Below are 21,394 nucleotides of genomic sequence, written 5' to 3'. Positions count from 1 at the left end.
AGACTAAATCGGGGCAGAAGAGATGGCTCAGCAGTTAAAAGAGTACCGGCTGCTCTCCAGAAGACCCAGTTTGTAGCCCCAACTGACAGCCCACAACCACCTGCAACTCCAGTATCAAGAGAGCCAATGCCCACTTCTGGCATCCAAGGGTATTAGGTACACATGCGGTGCATATACACATACATTTAATAAACTACAGACACATACACACCCCAAACCACATCATGGCAGAACACACTAAAGCTATGAACCCTTTATTATTGGACCAATGAGAATTTGTTATGTGAGTATCATTCTGTTATTCACAGGCTGAACAGTTTAGACACAACGTATCTTCAGATCCCAAAAGTTACATGTATTGGATGGTACCACTGGGGGAGCAGGGCCTGGCTGGAGGAAAGTCACTAGAGATGAATTTTTTGAAGGTTGTATTGGGTACCCTCTGCTCCCTTTTTCTCTGCTTCCTGATCACCCTGCTGTAAGCAGCTATGACTATCCCCCTAACCAGATGTTAACACTGTGCCAAAATAAACCTTTTCCCCCTCAAGTCGCTTTTCTCAGTTCAGCCATTGCAGGAGCCTGGCCTACACACAAACCTAAACTAAGGCCTGAACACTACTGGCAGGTGAATTAGGAAGCCAGCCTGTCAAGACCGCTCCAATCAGTTCCTTAATCACCACCCAGGCACCTAGGATTAAGGGGCAAAGATGGGTATAGAGAGATGTTTGAACAGGGCTTCAGTTTTGGAAACTGTTCTAAACTTTACTGGTACACATGCATTGCCTAATGCTCCCAGGAAACCTGCTGGAAGAAGATTAGCTCTATTAGACACAGTTTATATATAAATCTCTCAGAATAAGTGGTTTTCTCAATCTCAATGCAATTTTGGAAACTTGAGATGGAAATCTTTCTTAAAAGACGGATGAGCATCTCAAAAAAGTAATTATCCATAAAATGAGTTATACACACATTGCCCAACTCTTGCGATTTTCCTTCTTGATTATGTATGTGCCGACTACGGAAACAGGATGCCATAATCTAACTGCACTATATGAAAGTCTAAATTGATGAGAAACGAAGTGGACCATGGGGCTTAGAGAGATGGCTCAGCAGTCAAAAGCACTGACTGCTCTTCCAGGGGACTCAGAGTCAATTTCCAGCACCCAATGGCAGCTCGACACAATCTGCCAACTTCAGTTCCAGGAATATTCTGACTTACACACATAACACACATATACGTGGTGCACAGACATACACACGGGCAAAACACTAATACACATAAGAGAAATTTCTAAAAATTAAATTCAAATATTTGTTACTTTTTAATTACAATGACACTGTAATTTTTAAAAAAGATTTATTATTCATTTTTGCTTCTGTGTATGCATGCCTGCATAAGTGTCTGTTCATCGCATGTGAACAAGTGTACTAGGAAGCCAGAGGGCATCAAATACTCTGAAACTAGAGCTACAAGTGTCTGTGAGCTCCTTAATGATGATGACAACTACTTAACCTAGTAAGTTGTTGATACTGGTAAGGAAACGATAGGAAACAAGCATCCTGATCACACAAAAAACCAATTAGCTTATATTATACCCTAACTTCATTAAGACAACACAGTATTTTACGTGATTATAAATTTACAGTTTTTACTTCAACAAAATGAATTATTTCAGATAACTAAAATTTAAATTGAATTGTTTAATAAGAGCTCACCCCAAACCCTGGCTTAAAAATATTTGATTAAGTTTAAAGAATAAGTAAAACATGAAAGATGAGTGGACTTACCACTTCAGATTCTGATCCTAAAAAACATAAAAAAGGAAGCATTTTTAGGTAACAGTAAGTTTGTAGGCAAAGACATAGACATTATTTTTACAGCAAACACATCAATCAAGAAACTTATTTCTCTTTATATATTTCAAATGTAGCAAATTGCTACCTTTGAATCAAATTGTTTCCATTTTGCATCCAGAAATTACTTTAGATTCCTTCATTATCTATTACTGGTAGTAACATAATACTTTGGCCAAGTAAAACCATCAAATTTTCCTTCTGACTTAAGAAGAAAAAGAGCGTCAACCAGAAACAGTCTATTATTGGGCTGGGGGGTAACTTAGCGGTAGAACAACCACCTGACCAGCATGTACACGGCCATGGGTTTGATCCCCAGAACCAAGAAAGGAAGATTAAAAATAAAATATTTAAACCAAAAAAAAAAAAACTTGAAATGTTTATTTTAAAACAAAAACCTACCCATACTTACCATTCTGAGTCTCCTGGCACCTTTTAATCCAGATGGCAAAGTTTGCATCTGTACCTGGAACAAACAAGCAAACAAACAAACAAAAAACCCTGAGTGTAAAATCGCTGATGTGAGCAATGTAACACATTCATTCTAGCTGCCTACCATGTCCAAAGTAGTGCAGGAACCGGGAACTGAGCGGTCAGCAGCCATAGTGATAAAGCTCTAATGTAACCACGGGCTTACCACTGAGCTCTTCATCTAGTTTTAACCAGTCACTCTCTCCAGTTTCTCAGTAATCTACATTTCCTGCATCTACCCTGATCTTAAAGGAAATCTCTCTCTCACAGGGCAAAGGAGGCTTGAGAGTTCCAAATCAGTTCTCCTCATTCATCCTGCTCTACAATGCAGCTACCAACTACCTGTCATTTCCTCTGTGATTCTGTCCTCAATACTTCATATATTATGAAACAGTCACATTTCCAAGTTACACAGTAGCCAAGAAACTAAACATACATAGTGAACTATATATTTATAGAGAGCAGAAATGTGAATGAAATAAAAAAATATTTACCTCTGAAGATCTAGAACAATATTTAAATAGCTGCTATGCCTAGTAAAAGGTGCTAAATATTAGGTGATCAAAGCAAAAGTTTACTAACTAATCTGAAAACACAACTTGTGTTTACTTTTTCGATACAGGGTTTCTCTATGTAACCCTGGCTGTCCCGGAACTAGCACTGTAGACAGGCTGACCTGGAACTCAAAGAGATATGCCTGCCTCTGCCTTCCGAGTACTGAGATTAATGGCATGCACTGCGTTTTAAAATTGCCTGACTTACAAAAGGAATTGAACTATTCATGCCTTATCAAAATGTTAGTTAGGCACACATGTACTATATTCTTCTATAAACACTAGTCTTAAATAACCTATTATTTGGAACTGGAGAGATGGCTCAGTGGTTAAGAGCACTGGCTGCTCTTCCAGAGGACTTGGGTTCAATTCCCAGCACCCATATGGAAGCTCACAACTTCCTGTTACTACAATTACAGGGGATTTCACAGCCTGACACTGACATGAATGTGGACAAAACACCAATGCACATAAAATAAAATTAAATTAAAAAAAAACCATTATTCACACAACCAGTAAAAGCCTCTTCCCATGCAAGGGGGAAGAATGGATAAAGCAAAGAATACAGAATATAGAATGCCTGACCTCACAGAATTATAAAACTAAATTCTTTAGATTTGCAAAGAGTAATTATTCTGACTTCTTAAATGAGCAGCTATAGAATCCATGTGGCCAAACCAGGGTAAACAAATTGAAGCATTACTATTCCCAAAGTTCTACCTCCCTAAGTCATTGCCTCTATTTGCACACTGGAGCCTAAAGTCCTTTCCTCTGAGCGACCGTGCAGCAGAAGGGCAGCGATACTGCAGAGGAAACGTGAAAGCATTAGCACTTCAGGAGCAGGTCTGTCCATTCCATCAGTCCTGACATTCTGGATCAGACACTTTTCGTGGAAACATTCATGTGCACTAGAGGACACTACTCACAGATCTTCAGGGGTCCCTTCCACTAGCTACAACTATCAAAACTCTTTCCAGCCATTGACAAAAGTCCACTTGAAAATTACTGTTTCCAGTTAAGAACATTTTTGTTTTAAAGAACTGTGATAACACTCTACTACAGGAAAAAAAAAATACAATTTGGATTATGAAGTTTCCTATAGTTTTCTACAAGATTAGTTATAAAATCTACATTTCTAGCATTCAATTTCTCTATGTAACTAGACCCTGGTATTGTGTTCATACATATTCCCCAAAATCATTTGTGAAAATCATAATACTTTCAAACTATTTTCCCTGAGAATATAGCTGTGTATGTCAGCAGGAAGCCCTGGGTTTGCTCACCAGTACCACATAAACTGGGCTCAGTGGTACCTGTTAGTAAACCTAGCACTCCAGAGTAATGGCAGGAAGGTCTCAGGTCAAGGTCATCCTCGGCTCCATAATGATGTCAGTCTAAGATACATGACACTGTCTTAAACAGAAAGTTCCCATTTCTTCTATATATCACATGGGATTCAGACTTAACCCTTTACTTCTACATAAAGACTCTGCTGTAAAACTTCTTTTAGCAATCTGAGTAACTTAAAATGAACAGATATTCTAATCTCTTTTATTTTAATACTTTATGCAGGTGAGTGCTCTTTGTACATGTATGTTTGTACACACTATTTGTGTCTGGTGGTCTAACAGGCCAGAAGAGGGTATAAAATTCCATGGAACTGAGGTTACAGGCAATTGTGAGCTACCATGTGGTTGCTGGGAATCAAACCTGAATTCCCTGGAAGAGCACCCAGTGCTCTTAACCTGAGCCATCTCCAGTCCCATTAACATAAGAAAGTAAATTATAAATTATATTTTCACTTTTCCAGCAGAAGACACAGTAAGGATCTGGGAGAGATTACTCAGTAGGTAAAGCAGAAGGACCTCCATGTGATCCAGCACTCATGTAAAAAAAAAAAAACAGTGTAGTGGTGTGAGCTTGGAATGTCAGCATTGGTGCTAACTGGCCAGGCAGTCTAGCCTAACAGTAAAAATATCAATCTTACCAAAAGCAATCTACAAATTCAATGCAATCCCCATCAAAATCCTTCACAAGCACTGAAGAAAAATACTCAACTTCATATGGAAAAACAAAAAACGAAGGATAGATAAAACAATCCTGTACAATAAAGGAACTTCTGGAGGCCTCACTGTTATTCTTTTGCTGTCACTTTAAGAACTAACCACGCCCACCCCAGCCACTTCGGACCTCCCTCGCCGCCATCTTCTCTCTCTCTCTCTTGTGTGTTTGTCTTGTGTCGTGTGTCTTTGTTCTCTCTCTGTTTCTCTTTTCTTCTTTAAGCAATAAATGTCTCCCTCTTCTTTAAATAATACTATGTCCTGTGAGCCTTTTATCCGCCGTAACCGCCCGCCCGACTCCCCCGGCCGCATGGCGCCCCCACCCTGGAGATCTTGCAGGGCCATCCTTGTCGGACTAGCAGCTGCTCCGCAAGCCGCCCGGGGCATCACAGCATCATCATATTATTTTTAAAAGAACAAAAATCACCATCCCTGACTTCAAGCTCTACTATAGATCTACAGTAATGAAAACAGACAGGTGAATCAGTGGAATTGAATTGAAGACCCTGACATTAACCTACACACCTATAAACACCTGATTGTTGACAAAGAAGCCAAAATTGTACAATGAAAAAAAGAAAGTATCTTCAACAAATGGTGCTGGCATAACAGGATGTTGACATGAAGAAGAATTCAAATAGATCCCTATCTATCACCATGCACAAAACTCAAGTCCAAGTGAATCAAAGACCTCAACATAAATTCAGTTACACTGAACCTGACAAAATAGAAAGTGGGAAGTAACCTTGAACGCAATGGCATAGGAAACTACATCTTAAATGTGACACCAGTAATACAGACACTGAGAGCAACAATCAATAAATGGGACCTCCTAAAACTGAGAAGCTTCTGTAAGGCAAAGGACATGATCAATAAGACAAAAGGCAGCATACAGAATGAGCAAAGATCTTCACCAACCCCACATCTGACAGCGGACTGATCTCCAAAATATATAAAGAACTCAAGAAACTAGACATCAAAACACCAAATAATCCAATTACAAAACTAAACAGAATTCTCAGCAGAAGAATCTCAAATGGCCAAAAGACATTTAATTCATGTCATTAAGTTCATCATCTTTTGTCATCAGGGAAATGTAAATCAAAATGACTCTTGAGATTTATACCTGTCAGAATAGCTAAGATCAAAAACACTAATGACAGACAGCTTATGTTGGAGAGGATGTGGAGTAAGGGGAACATTACTCCATTGCTGGTGGGAGTGTAAACTTGCACATCCACTTTGGAATCAGTATGATGGTTTCTCAGAAAATTGGAAATCAATCTCCCTCAAGAGACAGCATTACCTCTCTTGGGCATATACCCAAAGGATGCTCAATCACACCACAGCATACCTACTTAATTATGCTCATAGCAGCATTCTTTGTAATAATAGCCAGAACCTGGAAACAACCTAGATGCCCTTCAACTGAAGAATAGCAAACGTGGTACATTTGCACAATGGAGTACTATTCAGTGGTTAAAATACAAATGACATAATGAAATTTGCAGGCAAATGGATGGAACTAGAAAAAGAAATCATCCTGAGTGAGTCAACCCAGAAACACAGTATGTACTCACTCATAAATGGATATTAGATGTAAAATAAAGGATACCAGGCCATAATCCATAGCCCTAGAGAAACTAAGTAACAAGGGGAACCCTAAGAGGGACCCATGAGATCTCCTGGGTAAACTGGGATGGGGAAGGGGGCAGAAGAGGGGATGGGAACATAAGGATAGTCGATTGGAGGAACGACAGAGAGGGAGAACAAAAGAGATATCGTGATTGAGGGGGCTACTATGGGTTTAGGGAGAAAAAACTCCCAGGAATTCACAAGGATGAGACCAGCTAAGACTCCTAGCAAGAGTGGAGAGGGTGCCTAACTGGCCTTCCCCCTGAAATTAGATTAGTAACCACCCTGTCAGCCTAGAACCTTCATCCAGTATGCAGATGCAGATATCAACAGCCAAGCACTGGGCTGAGCTCCAGGAGTCCAGTTGAAGACATCTGACCTGAGCTCATGGGAGCTCACGAACTCTAGACCAACAGCCAGAGAACCTGCATGGGCCAACACAGGCCCTCTGAATGTGGGTCCCCTAGCAGTGGGACCAGGATCTGTCCCTGATGCATGAGGTGGCTTTTTGGAACCTATTCTCTATGGTGTGATGCCTTGCTCAGCCTTGATGCCGGGGAAGGGGCTTGGTCATGCCTCAGCTTGATATGACATACTTTGTTGACTCCCATGAGAGGCTTTAGCCTTACAGAGAAATGGATGGGGAAGAGGGGTAAGAAAGGAGGTGGGAGAAGGAAAAAGGAGACGAGGAGAGGAAACTATGGTTGGTATGTAAAATAAATAAAAATTTCATAAAAATTAAAAATAAATAACAAAAACAAAACAAAAACAACCAATTACAACACATTGAATGGTTACATACAGTTTTTGGCTTCTTCCCTTCCTTCCCCTCTTTTCATGTATGTGTGTATAGAACATGTATGTGCATGTTTGGAGGTCTGACCTGAAGTCAGCAATCTTTCTCGATTGCTCTTCCTCTTAATCTGTGAAGTAAGTCCTCTCAATCATAGAGCTTGCTATTTGGATTGTCTGCATAGCCAACTTGCTCCTGCCTTCCCAGGTTGAAATCAGGTAAGCTACCATCCCAACCTGGCATTTAAAGGGCTCTAGCAGCCCAAACTCCAGCCCTCTTGCTTGCACATTATGCACTTTAATGGCTAACCTACTCACCATAGCCTAATTTTGGTTGCTAATGGCAAAGTTGATCTGTGATTGAAACACTAAAGTAAGGTCAATTTAATCAAACTTTATGTGAATTCAAATTCTAAAATCAACACAAAATAATGTTAAAAGGAAGAAAAAGGGTATTGGGTTTCTGGGACAGTAAGATTTTTAACACAGGGGCTGGAGAGATGGCTCAGTGGTTAAGAGCATTGCCTGCTCTTCCAAAGGTCCTGAGTTCAATTCCCGGCAACCACATGGTGGCTCACAACCATCTGTAGTGAGGTCTGGTGCCCTCTTCTGGCCTGCAGACATACACACAGACAGAATATTGTATAATAAATAAATAAATATAAAAAACTGTATGAACCTACTATTTAAAAAAAAAGATTTTTAACACAATTTAGTTACAGTATTTAAGATCCAGAAAGGTTATTCATTATGAAAATGTACATTTCTAATACTTACTATCTAATTTCTGTCCTTCTGCAAAAGTGTCTAGAGCAGAAGCATAGTCCTTCTCATGGTACTCACACATCCTGTATGAGAACAGGAAAGACAAATTAATACACGCACAGAAAATTATAAAAAATAGCCATATTTTTTTTCTTGTTTTGTTTTTTTGAGACAGAGTTTCTCTGTATAGTTTTGGAGCCTGTCCTGGAACTCACTCTGTAGACCAGGCTGGCCTCAAACTCACAGAGATCCGCCTGCCTCTCTCTGCCTCCCAAGTGCTGTGATTAAAGGCGAGAGCCACCACCGCTCAACAGCAGCCTTCTTTCTAAATAAAGGCACCTTTTACTTTCAAGATGCTGAAAGAGAATTCCAATATATGCTAATATGCCAGAAGGTCTTTTTAGCTACTATAATATCTAGTGTAATGCTCATTAAAACTTATTCATTAAAATTTATTCATTTCAGAACAATCATACAAAATAGTTTTCAGTTAACTAAATCATGCTTATCAGTAAAAATAAGCAGTGCTTAAAAACAAACCACGTTTTGTTCATTATTCCATGTGGCTATCTAGCTCTGACAGAGAACACCCATCAGTTCCAGCCACACTCCGCAGTTACTTCAGTCATCGTCACATTAAAATCATACATCATCTTACACTTCAGCTAAAATACTAACTGAAGTTAGTGTTGTGTGGCTACAACATATATAAAGAGCTTATAACAAATTTACTCAATAAATCAATACCTACAATAGCCCAAACCCAGGAGCTAATTACATACCCTTTCCTAAGGATAGCAGTAGGATTATTAGGATTGAGTTCAAGAGACTTCTTTACATCAGCAATACCATCTATATACGAAAAGGAAAGGTTGTTTAGTTAGGTGTTTATAGACCTAGCATACACACCACACAAACGTGAACAAGGGTCAACACAATGGCTCAGCAGTTAAGATTGTGCTTGTCATCAAACTGGACAACCTAAATCCAATGCCCAGAGCTCACACAGCAGGATGAGAATGGACTCGAAGCTCTCCTCTGCCTTCCACATGTGTACTGTGGCACTCATAAGCTGCCACACACAGACACAAATAAAATAAATAATGTTAAACAAATATCAATATTTGATTTTAACCTCTTAAATTGATGAAAGACAAATGGCTTTAAATAATAAAAAACTAATCCAAGATAAAATGTACTACTACTTTCATATCTTCCTTGTAGTCTAATATTTGGCTTCCTTCTTTAAAAAGAAACGTATTAAATTGTGTGTGTGTCAATCTGTCCATCCTCAGAGTTCAGATCCCAGGGAGACCAGAGATCCACCTGCTGGAGCTGGAGTTATCAGCAGTTGCGAGCAGCCTAACATGGGTGCTGGGAACAGAACTCAGGTCCTTTGTAAAGAGTAGTTTCCATTCTTTTAACTGCTGAGACCTCTTTCCAGCCCGCTTTAGCTTTTCTCCTAAAAGCTCATTTGTCGCCGGGCGGCGGTGGCACAGGCCTTTAATCCCAGCACTCGGGAGGCAGAGGCAGGCGGATCTTTGTGAGTTCGAGACCAGCCTGGTCTACAAGAGCTAGTTCCAGGACAGGCTCCAAAGCTACAGAGAAACCCTGTCTCGAAAAACCAAAAAGAAAAAAGAAAAGCTCATCTGTCACCAGTAAATAAAGCTATGTCCCAAAGTTCACCTCTATTCTCATTAGCAATATACATAACATTGAATTCTTGCCCCCAGTCACGCTCAAGATTTTAAAGTCATATAACTCCAGAAATATATTCATTTTTATTAAAAATTGCTAACACAAGGAATATGATTCGAATAGTGTATTAATAAATAAAGCATTATTCATCACTGAATACAGCCACAATGAATGACATCTTCATAAATTCTGTCCACTAAAGAAAAGACATCCGTAACTGTTAAATCAATGTTACTCAGCAGGTGTATCCCATAAAAAACCATGTTAAAAATCCTCAAAGATGGTGCTGGGGAGATGGCTCAGCCAGGAAAGGCCTTCATTTGCAAACACAAAGACCTAAATGCAATCCCCAGGACCCACTGAAGACTCCAGGTGTAGTCACTTAAGAATCCCTGGAGGCTCACTGGCCAGCAGTCTAGCCTACCTGATGAGCTCCAGGCCATCGAGACATCCTGTCTTAAAGAGACAGGACAGCATTCCCGAGTGCACCCAAGGTTATCCTCAAGCTCCACAAGTGCGAGCACAGGCACACATGGACACGTCCACTAAGACTCCATTTCGACGTTCTAACTTGTGCAGAATTTATAAGTAAACTACAGACTAACAAGACAGTTTGCAAGAAACATTACCACGGTATTTCCCAAGAAGAATGTGACAATAAGCTCTCTGACAGTAATACTGTGCATCGTCTGGATTCTGTTCCAAAGCCTTAGTCAGCTCCTACAAATACAAGTAGTGGAAGGTCAGTAAACTGTGTAAAGCCATCAAATTCTAATAAAAACATAACTGCAAATCAAATAACCTGTGAACACAAGCTATCTGGAGAAAAAAGAAGGAAACAAGTTTAGAGCTTGTCACTATTAAGGATCACTACTTCCCACTTTAAGAGTTCAATAAATAGTAATTATTATCATCTCATTTTTCCAAAAAGCTCAGCAGATACACAGACCAGCTCAGCTTTCCTCTTCATTTGGAGAAGGCCAAAATACTATGGAGAATTTGAGGAACCCAGAAAATGAAAAGCTAGCCGGGTGGTGGTGGCCCTTGTCTTTAAACCCAGCACTTGGGAGGGCAGAGGCAGGAGGATCTCTGAGAGTTACAGAGCAGCCAGGGCTACAGAGAAAGCCTGGCTCAAAAGAAAAAAAAAAAAGGAAAGAAGGAAGGAAGGAAACAAACATAAAGTTATCTAACTTAAAAAGGAAACAGAAAATTAAAGACAAAAAAAACACAACCTTAGAAGTTAAATCTAGAGTTCATGGGGGTTAAAAGAATGAGTGAGCATACAACCAACTGGCAATCCCTGTCAGTTCCAGAAAACCAAAGTAGGTGACAACATTCTACTCAAAGCCCGGATAAAACCCCACAGATAACTCAGTAAGAGCGAGCATTAGAGAGATAAGAATGTTCACTGCCCTGGGTAGCCACACAGCAGTTGGACCATTAACAATGCAAGAAAACATCACATGCCAATAAGGCCAACGCCAAGTGCAGACTAAAACACTGATTCTCTGTTCAATGCACCCACGCACTAGCTTTTATAAAAGATGTATTTAAACAGCCACTAACCGCGGACTCGTTTAATCTGATTTCCAAAACCAATGTATACCAGAAAATCAAAATAGACATAAACCAGGATGGGTGGTGATAGCATGATCGGGGGAGGGCTTGCTTCAACCCTTGGCACCGACAAAACTGGATGCGGTAGCATATGCCAGTTATCCCCGCACTGGTGAGGGAGTTCAAGGTCCTCCTCTGCTACATAGCAAGTTACAGATCAGCTTGGTTTACTGAGACCTTATCTGAAAAAAAATTAAACAAACAAACCAAAAAACATACCTATACTCATCCACTTCGAAAGCACTACAAGTATCTAATCCAATGAGTAACATCAACCCCTTTGCTGTGTCTCTGAACAAAGCTTTCAAACTATGTCAAGCAAAGTCTAGGTTCTTCCACAAGGCTTCTCTTAGCAGGACATCCTACAACCCTTCATCTCTAACACTGTATTTATTACTCTTCCCCCAGCTCATTCATGTCCAGCCAAGATCACCAAGTTGCCCCTAAAATCTATTGTTTCATCTGGCTAGGACAGCTGTTCTCAACCTGTGGGCTGCAACCACTTTGGGGTCAAATAATTCTTTCACAAGGTCACCGAAGACCATCAGAAAACAATGTTTACATCACGATTCATAACAGCAGCAAAATTACAGCTAGGAAGTAGCAACACACAGTAATTTTAGGGCTGGGGTCACCACAACATGAGGAACTTTGTTAAAGGATTCAAAGCTTGGGAGGACTGAGAACCATTGGACTAGAGTGTTCTCTTTCCGGGGGGGGGGGGGGGACACAGAAAATTCATTTTCTTACCTCCTTAGTGAGAAAACTATACCAGAGACTAGTTCAAATCCCGGTGTGTCAAGCCCCGGAGCTGGACTTACCCCAAGCGTCTCTCACCAACCGCACCTGCACTGACGTTTTCTAGGATTTTGAAATCCCTAGGTTAAATCAATCTTGTACCTAATTTTCAAAACAATGAGCTGGTGTAGTGGCGCATGCCTTTCATCCCAGCACAGGGGCAGTGGTAGGGATCTGAGTTCTAGACCAGTCAGGTTTATAGAGAATTTGAAGATCAGGGCTTACACAGAGAGATCTTGTCTCAAAAAGAAAAGGAATATTATAACCAAAAAAGTTTTGATGTCAAGATCAAATTCAAAACAGTATTTTTAAACATAAGACATAAACCAGACAGCAGGTTGAAGGAAAAATATTTTTAATATAGACTTTTTTTTTTCCTATAAAGGTGGCTCAGTAGGCAGAGTGCTTCCCTACTGGATACAAAATCCATTTTACACCTGAAAGAATGGCCAAGATCAAAAACACTAATGACAACTTATGCTAGAGAGGTTGTGGGGAAAAGGGAACACTTCTGCATTGCTGGTGGAAATTCAAGCTGGTACAACCCCTTTGGATGTCAGTGTGGCGATTTCTCAGAAAATTAGGAAACAACCTTCCTCAAGACCCAATAATACCACTTTGGGTATGTATCCAAAGGATGCTCAATCGTGCCACAAGGACATGTGCTCAACTATGTTCATAGCAGCTTTCTTTGTCATAGCCAGAACCTGAAAACAACCTAAATGCCCCTCGATCAAAGAATGAAAGATCATAGAAAAATATGGTACATTTACACAATGGAGTACTACACAGCAGAAAAAAAAAGACAGCTTGAATTTTGCAGGAAAATGGATGGAGCTAGAAAACATTATTTTGAGTGAGGTAACCCAGACACAGAAAGACAATTATCACATGTACTCACTCATACGTGGTTTTTAAACATAAAGCAAAGAAAACCAGCTTACAAACCACAATCCCAGAGACCTTAGACAACAATGAGGACACTAAGGGAGACTTACCTAGATATAATCTACATGGGAAGTAGAAAGTAGAAAAAGACAAGATCTCCTGAGTAAATTGGGAGCATGGGGACCATGGGGGAGGGTTGAAGGGGGAGGGAAGAGGCAAGGGGGGGAGCAGAAAAAAATGTAGAGCTCAATAAATATCAATAAAAAAATTTTTTAAAGAAAAACTGGGTATGACACAGCATGCATGGGCAGTCAGAAGTTCAAGGTCATCATCAGCTACACGAGTTGAGGCTAACCTGGAATATGAAAAACCCTGTCTCAATAAATAATTAAGACTTTGAAACTGGGGCTAGTAGGCCAGGTACTTAGCATACATGAGGACAGGAATTCAAATCCCATCAAGGCTGTCAAAAAATATTTTTTGAGACAGGATTTCTCTGTAGCTTTTGGAGCCTGTCCTGGAACTAGCTCCTGTAGACCAGGCTAGCCTCAAACTCATAGAGATCCTCTTGCCTCTGCCTCCCGAGTGCTGGGCGCCACCACCACCCAGCCAAATATTTAAAATTTTAAGCCCTTTTAAAATGCTACTTAAGAGTCAAAGAACAACTGGGTATGTCTCCATCTGGCTCCTCCTCTTTTCCCCAGGAACCGAGCTACTTTCTAAGCGCAGAGACAGAGCATCATTCCATTAAGACGATTCTGCACTGCTAGGGAGGAAAACACCAACACCAATAAGAACTGATAACCACACAGTTATCAATCTCAGCTGAGCTCTCCACAAAGCTCCTTCCAAGTCAACTACTAGCGGGTACACCACGTGTCCACGTGTCCCCAGTTCTCCCCACCTCCCGCCCGCATATGACCTTGATCCCTTGAAACCAGACACCTGTAGCTTCCAAGCTGGTTTTTTTTTTTTTTTTTTTTTTTTTTTTTTTTTTTTTGCTTTGAGCAAGGTAACCTTTTCACTCTTTGCTTCAGCTCCCTACTGAGCAAAATGTAGAGAACGCCAGTGTTGCAAGAACCATGCAGGAGGGCTTGCCCATCAGGAGTAGACACTACTGTCATGCCTAGCTTCGATTTACACAACAAAGCCAGTTCCGCTCAACAGGGTTCATTTCAGGTGAACTCTGAAGAAAAAAGCATTCCCAAGTAAAATGAGATATAGGTCAAGTATATTTTGGGAAAAATAAGTAGAACTGAGCTGGAAGCATTTGCAACAGTGTAGCTCTATAGAGAGAAAAGAAGCTCCAAGTTGTTCTCTTCACCAGGAGCCCTGCAGGCCATTATTAGGAATCTGGACCGTCAGTGTGATGGAAAGTCATGGAAAGTTTTAGTAGAGAAGTAACATGATCCAACTTATATTTTAAAACTGTCATTCTGGCTACTGTGTCATTAACACAGCAAAACAAAGCAAGACCAGAAACAGTATCGGGTTCTCCCCAGGTATTCCTTTAGACAAAAGCTGGCATTTTCTCAGAGGCTTGAAAATAGTTACTACTTGCTAAAGGGAGTCATTCTCCTCATCTCTGGCAAAAGGGATTTAAGGCTTGGCTTGGCCTTTTAGTAAGTCAAGGTCAATGCTAGCTTCAAGCTCCCTACTCACAAACCCTCACCCCAGTCCACAGGTTCCTGTCCTCTCAGGTACCCATTCCCCACATAACACACAGACAGACACACACACACTCTATCATTCTCTCTCTCTTCTTCTCCTTGCTTTTCTGCTTTGCCTTGGCAGTTTGAAATAAACACTTCCCCCTTTCACTCACAGAGCAGCTATTTTGGTTTCTTTACTGAACCCATTTTCATTCAAACAGAAAAACTAATACATAAGTCTGGAATGTGTAGTCGCCACTACAGTTACAGAGTTACAAGGAATATGTTAGACAGAGCAGCATTTGACAATGATCCTAGGGCTTTGGGGACAGCCTAGATCTGTTCCCAGCACGCAATAAGCATTCATTAATTCAATCATTATTCATTTCTTTCCTCCCCATTTTCTCCTTTTTGCTTTTATTGCTTTGGCAAAAGAAAAAAACACATTTGCTTCCAGTTTTAATCTCAAAGTCACTAACACCTTGTTTTTATTTTTTAAAAGATTTTATTTATTTATTATGTATACAGTGTTCCACCTTCATGTACACTGGCATGCCAGAAGAGGGCACCAGATCTCATTGTAGATAGTTGTGAGCTACCATGAGGTTGCTGGGAATTGAACTCAGGACCTCTGGAAGAGCAGCCTATGTTCTCTAAGCCTTCTCTCCAGCCCCACCTTGTTTTGTTTGGTTTTGTTTTGTTTTTCCAGGCAGGGTTTCTCTGTTTAACCTTGGCTGTCCAGGAACTCATTCAGTAGGCTGGTCTGAACTCAGAGATCTTTCTTACCTGCCTCTCCCTCCCAAATATTGGGACTAAAGGCGTGCACCACCAAAACCCAGCTTGCTACTCAATTATCTGCTTGACCTGATGATCACTCAGTGAAGCTGAAATACAAAACCAAGCTTGAAACATTCAAGCAACAGGGTAGCTCTACTAGGTCACTAGCCTCTTGAAAAGTGATTTCTTTAGGGTTCCTTTTTCCAGTGTGATTTTTTAGAGCTCTAAACTGTCAAGCAAGGTTTCATAAATCCAAGGGTAGCCTCAATTGACACTGAGGCTGAGGATGACCTTGAATTTCTGACCCTCACGAGTACTTGGATACAGGGCCTGTGCCACCATACTTGATATGTGCTAGCAACTCTCTCCAGACCAGCCAGTGCTCCTAATCAACATCCATAGATAGATCGTTTGCTCCAGACTTTACCTGAAATAGTCCAAAGGCAACACACACAATATTAAAAATTCAGGCAGGGTTTAGTGGTGTATCCCAAGCGCTCACGGGATCCAAAGTTTGAGGCCAGACTAGGTATACAAACACGTTTTTATAAACAAATGCGTGAAGAAAAAAGGACAGACAGACATCTATAAAGTTTCAGGCACAGAAGCAAAAATGTTCTTTAGTAAATTTCGTTCAATTAAGGGCATTTAACAGCACCTGACATAGGCAACCAAAACTGTCAAATTAAAAAATGGTACATTAAGCCCTACCTTCGCCCTTCCCTTGATCATAAACGCCAGAAAAAGAGGTCGTTTCAGGCCAATCACAGATGGCAACTAAGTGTCCAAGAAATGAATCGGAGGGAGGTGCCTAAGTCTGAGGAGTGGAAGGGCAAGATAGGTGGCAAAGGGATCACTAGGGGACAAAGAAATGGATCTCAGGATCTTAATATTGGAACTGAGACACACTGAAAATTGTAGTTTGGGTCCCACGAAGGTAAAGATGGAAACAGGCGGGGTCTAAAGGAACCCAACAGTCCCAGTGCGAATGGAGCAGAAATGAGCTCACTCACCGCTAACGCCGCCTGGGGGTCCTCGTCGATCAGAGCATCTGGGAAGCTCTGGAAAAACCTGCCAGGAAAACAAGGACTTCAGCAGGGTTTACTAACCAAGGAAAGAATAGTAAGACAAACAGCAAAGGTAAAGAAAAATCACGCACCGCTGGGACGTTGCAGATCCTGCTGCAGCTGCCGCCATCCCTAAGAACCACTAAAGCTTCGGCCCGAGCGTTTTCTACCTTGGTTACCAGGTCTGCCGCCGCCCAGGGGGGAAACTTCTGAAGAAACACCAACAGAGCTTCCGTCCTCGACAGCCAATCAGCAGGCGCGCAGCAGGCGGCCGCGGAAAAGGAGGCGAAGGGCGGGCAGGTGGGCGCGCGGCCCGCTGGGAAAGAGGAGGAAACGCTCTCCGGCCACGCCCCCGACCGGTGACGCGCGCCTGGTCCCGCCCCGGGGGCGTGGTCAGGAGGCCTGCGCCCCGCCGCCTGCCCGGGGAAGTTCGTGCGCGGCTCGCAGGACCCCTAGTATTGCTTCAAAACCCCGCTGTAAGGCACCGGGGTCGGTCGGGGGAGTTCGCTGCTCCGTTAAAGTGTGCCACGTTAAGTAAGCTCCGTTTTCTCCGGTTTCCATCATGGCTCCCGCAGGCGGCCAAGCTGCGCGTGACGTCATTCGCGGCTGCCAGGTCTTTTTCCGGCTGCGGAGCCGGGTATGGCGCATGAATTCGCACGGCGGTCAGCGGGGAACTCCGACGGGCTGGCTCGCCGGAAGTCGCTTTACCGACACGGAGGGTAGTATTTTCGGGAGGTACGGCCAGATCCTACCTCTCCACACCCCAAATCTCCTTCCTATTCGGCCTTCCAAACCAAGAAAAGCCTCTTTTGAAGGCACCGGGTGGATGGAAGTTGGCCTAAATTAGTGATGTCATGTGTTCTAACTACCCGGTCAGGCCTCCCCTCCCACACTCGCCATTCTTAGAGGCAAAAGTCAGACGGGGAAGCTTCCGGCAAGGTCCTTGAGGGGAAGTGGTAATGGGCAACAGGAAGGAGTGGGAGTGAGAGGCTCAACAGAGCGAGTAACAGAATGAAAGTATGCACTGCACCCACACTGCAGATCAGAATTGATTTAAGAGCTGTTAATATGCCCCGAGAGTCATTTTACAAAATGGATGACGAGGTGGTCGATGTCTTCCCTAAACATAATATAATACCTCAGTTTGAAAACATGAGAGTCAATGAAGAAAAAAATTTACAGTTCAGGCATTTGCTGACTTAACGTCACTGTTAAATTCGCTCATTCTTCTGACTTTTAACTCAAAATAAAAAGCCAAACTTATTCTTCCCCGCCTTTCTAGTACTTTTCTCCAATAAAGGCCAAAATCTTCAGCATGTGGCAATCCCACTTAATTTAAAAAAAAAAAAAAAAAGGCGGTGGTGGTGCACGGCCTTTAATCCCAGCACTGGGAGGGGGGGCAGAGGCAGGCGAATCTCTGAATTCAAGGCCAGCCTGGTCTACTAGAGCTAGTTCCAGGACAGGCTCTAAAGCTTCCGAGAAACCCTGTCTCGATAAACCAAAAAAACAAAAACACCCGCCACTCACCCCATGCAGCTGCAAAAAATGGGGAGGGGCGTGGCATTTGAAAATACAAGGAGCTGGGCAGTGGTGGAGCACACCTTTAATCCCAGCACTTGGGAGGCAGAGGCAGGCAGATCTCTGAGAGTTCGAGACCAACCTGATCCACGGAGCTAGTTCCAGGACAGTCTCCAAAGCTACAGAGAAACCCTGTCTCGAAAAAAAACAAAGGGAAAAAAGAAAGGAAGGAGGGAGGGTGGGAGGTAGCAAGGAAGGAAGGTAAGAAAATGCAAGGAAACGTGAGCCGTATTCAAGTTGGAGAAACGAAAGAGTACATGGATTAAGTATGCACCTGGTCATCAAGAGATAGAGGTGTAGAATAATAAAAAGTTTAAAGTGTTACAAATTTGCAAGCTGTAGACATTTCCCATCTGTGTTGTGAATGAATGTTTGTGAGGAAAAGAGAACTGTTGATAGTAGATGGGGGGGGGAATCTGAATCCACTGATTGTAAAAAGGAAGAAGAAAGTGTGAGAGAGACTTGAGGCAAAGTAGGGCCCTCTGGCCACTAAAATGAAAGAGGTGTGGGTTTCTAGATTGAATTAATTGGTGAACAGTTAGCTGAAATTGAAGCTGAGCAGGTTTGTAAGGGAAAGGAGAGAGCTTCAATTTGGATCTTTTGAGTTGAAAGTGTTTCAAGTGTGCCCAGCTGACACAAAACTATAAAGGAACAGATGTGTAAAAAAAAGATGAGAATTGGCTTTTGCATAAATATTTTTAAAGCAAATGCTGGTTTTCAGTTTACAATGCTCTGTATGGTTGGATGTGAACTGTTTCTTGGATACCTTGTGCCAGCTGTCATCTCATTCTCTTAATATTATCTGAAACAAGTTTAATTCTTTTGTGTCACATGTAAGACTGCCTATTCAAAAGCTATGAAAAGATTTTTTAAATCTTTCACTTTCAACATTTAAGTCTATTGTTTATATACTTTGTCAACTTTTGTAAAAGTATAACAGTAGAGATAGTTAAATTTCTCCTCCATACAGACACCAGCTAATTCAAAGCCACTTACTGAAAAGATCATTTCCCCTTTTTTTTTTTTTTTGTACCTAGAGGGACAGCCGTGGGTGCTGAGAATCGAACTCTTTTGGTTGTGAGCCTAGCCTTTAATAGATGAGCCATCCCTCCAGGCCATCCCCTTAAATTTGATGACAAACTTATTGCTCTATTTAAAATTTAAGGCATTTTCTTGGAAACTGGCGTGCCAGACCTACCAGCACATTCATTTAGAATTTTTTAGACTCTAAAATTGTAAATTTCTGTGCCTATTAAATGGCCCAGTCTTAAGTATATTTTTTTTATAGTAGCACAAATGAACTGCTGTCTTTCTATGCAGTGAAAAACTCTACTAATCTAATTTAAAAGATTTAGTTTGGTCTGGTGAGGTGGCTCAGCAGGCAAAAGCATGTGTTATACAAGCCTGAATGATGTAGAACTCCCCTATGTATGCTCTGAATATGTTTTATTACCATTAGTTATTAAAGAAGCTATTTTGGCCAGTGACTTAGTAGAGTAAAGCCAGGAGGGAAATCTGAACAGAGATAGAAAGTAGGAGGAGTCAAAGACGTCATGTAGCTGCCCAAGGAGAAAGATGCCAGCCAGCAGCCAGAACCTTACCAGTAAGCTGCAACCTCATAGTGATTCACAGATTAATAGAAGTAGGTTAATTTAAGATGGAAGACTTAGCTAGAAATATGCATAATCTATTGGCCAAATAGTGTTGTTATCAACATAGTTTCTGTGTGACTATTTACAACCAAACAGCCAAGAAATGAATGAGCAAAGTCTGCCTGCACCTGGAAAACTGAGTTTGTTCCCCAGGACTTAGATCAAGATGGATGGAGAACCAACTCCACAAAATTATTTTTTGACACATGCTCTCTATCTACCTGTCTGTCTATCATCTATCTCTATGTATCTATATATCATCTATCTCTGTTTATCTTTGTATCTATATATCATCTATCTATCTATCCATGTATCTCTCTTGCTCTCTCACACATAACACATAACCACACACACATGAAGATTTGGTTTAGGTGGGTTTTGTGACACACTTTTAATCTGTACTTGTGAGACTGAGGCAGGATTACCAAGAGTGTAAAGTCAGCTTGGGCTAAATAGTAAATTCAAGGTCAGACAGAGATGTATATTGAGACCCTCTCTTTAAAAAAAAAAAGTTTTCTTCAAGTTGTTTATAATTTACTAATACTACATGCCTATAAAATTTTATTAGTATGCTGGAGAGATGGCTCAGAGGTTAAGAGCATTGCGCACACCCATCTATAACTCCAGTCTCAGGGTACCCAACACCTGGCTTCTATAGGCATTTCACAAATGTGGTGCATCTACCTATCTATGTATGGATATATACATGCAGACAAAATACATTGTGGTTTGAAAGAGAATAGCCCCTATAGGCTCATAGATTTGCATGCTTGGTCATCGAAGAGTAACACTATTTGAAAGGATTAGGAGGTGTGGCCTTGTTGGGGGAAGTGTGTCACTGTGGGTAGGCTTTGAGGTTTTAAGAGCACAAGACAGACCCAGTGTCTGTCATGTCAGCATGTATGGTACCATGCTCCCCTCCATGAGGTGATAGACTAAACCTCTGAAATTATAAGCAAGCACCAATTAAATGCTTCCTATTATAAGAGTTGCCATGATCATAGTGTCTCTTCACAGCAATAGAACACTTAAGGCACACATATACATTAACTGTTTTTAAAAAGTTATGTATAGCCAGGCAGTGGCACATGCCTTTAATCCCAGTACTTGGGGGGCACAGGCAAGTGGCTCTTCATGAGTTTGAGGACAGCCTGGTCTACAGAACAAGTTCTAGGACAACCAAGGCTACACAGAAGCACTTGGAAGGCAAAAGCAAATGGATCCTCTGAATTCAAGGCCAGCCAGGAATACATAGTTGAGACCTTGTCTCAATACACACACACACACACACACACACACACACACACACACACACACACACACACAAATAGGTACTAATGTGTGAATATTAGTTACCACTGAGAGTAGGAGTATACCATATTATAGAAATTTTTGTTTTCTTGAATTTTTCTTTTTCCAGGGTTAGCAGTTAATTGGCCAAGTTTCTAATAAGAATGCATGTTTTAGGGCTGGAGAGAGATGCCTCAGTGAAAATAACCACTTGCTGTGTGAGCCTGGTGACCTGAACTCAGATCC

At 41.4% G+C, this 21,394-nt stretch overlaps 1 protein-coding gene across 1 annotated transcript in view; it reads right to left on the bottom strand.

Moving 5' to 3' along the window:
- Sugt1 (SGT1 assembly cochaperone of MIS12 kinetochore complex) overlaps positions 1–16,905 on the bottom strand; it is a 37,070-nt gene extending 20,165 nt beyond the window's left edge. The window contains exons 1-7 of the mRNA XM_048421822.3: positions 16,721–16,905; positions 16,575–16,632; positions 10,459–10,549; positions 8,914–8,983; positions 8,144–8,214; positions 2,267–2,320; positions 1,789–1,805 (exon numbers count right to left, since the gene is read on the bottom strand). Of these exons, the coding sequence (XP_048277779.3) occupies positions 1,789–1,805; positions 2,267–2,320; positions 8,144–8,214; positions 8,914–8,983; positions 10,459–10,549; positions 16,575–16,632; positions 16,721–16,758 (399 nt within the window). The 5' untranslated portion in view covers positions 16,759–16,905. The remainder of the gene's footprint in view (positions 1–1,788; positions 1,806–2,266; positions 2,321–8,143; positions 8,215–8,913; positions 8,984–10,458; positions 10,550–16,574; positions 16,633–16,720) is intronic.
- Positions 16,906–21,394: the final 4,489 nt, after the last annotated feature.

Source organism: Myodes glareolus, chromosome 12, assembly GCF_982192425.1.
Source record: "Myodes glareolus chromosome 12, mMyoGla1.1, whole genome shotgun sequence".
NCBI classification, from domain to species: Eukaryota; Metazoa; Chordata; class Mammalia; order Rodentia; family Cricetidae; genus Myodes; species Myodes glareolus.
Note: the sequence above shows the minus strand (reverse complement) of the source record. Positions and strands in the feature narration are given on the sequence as shown.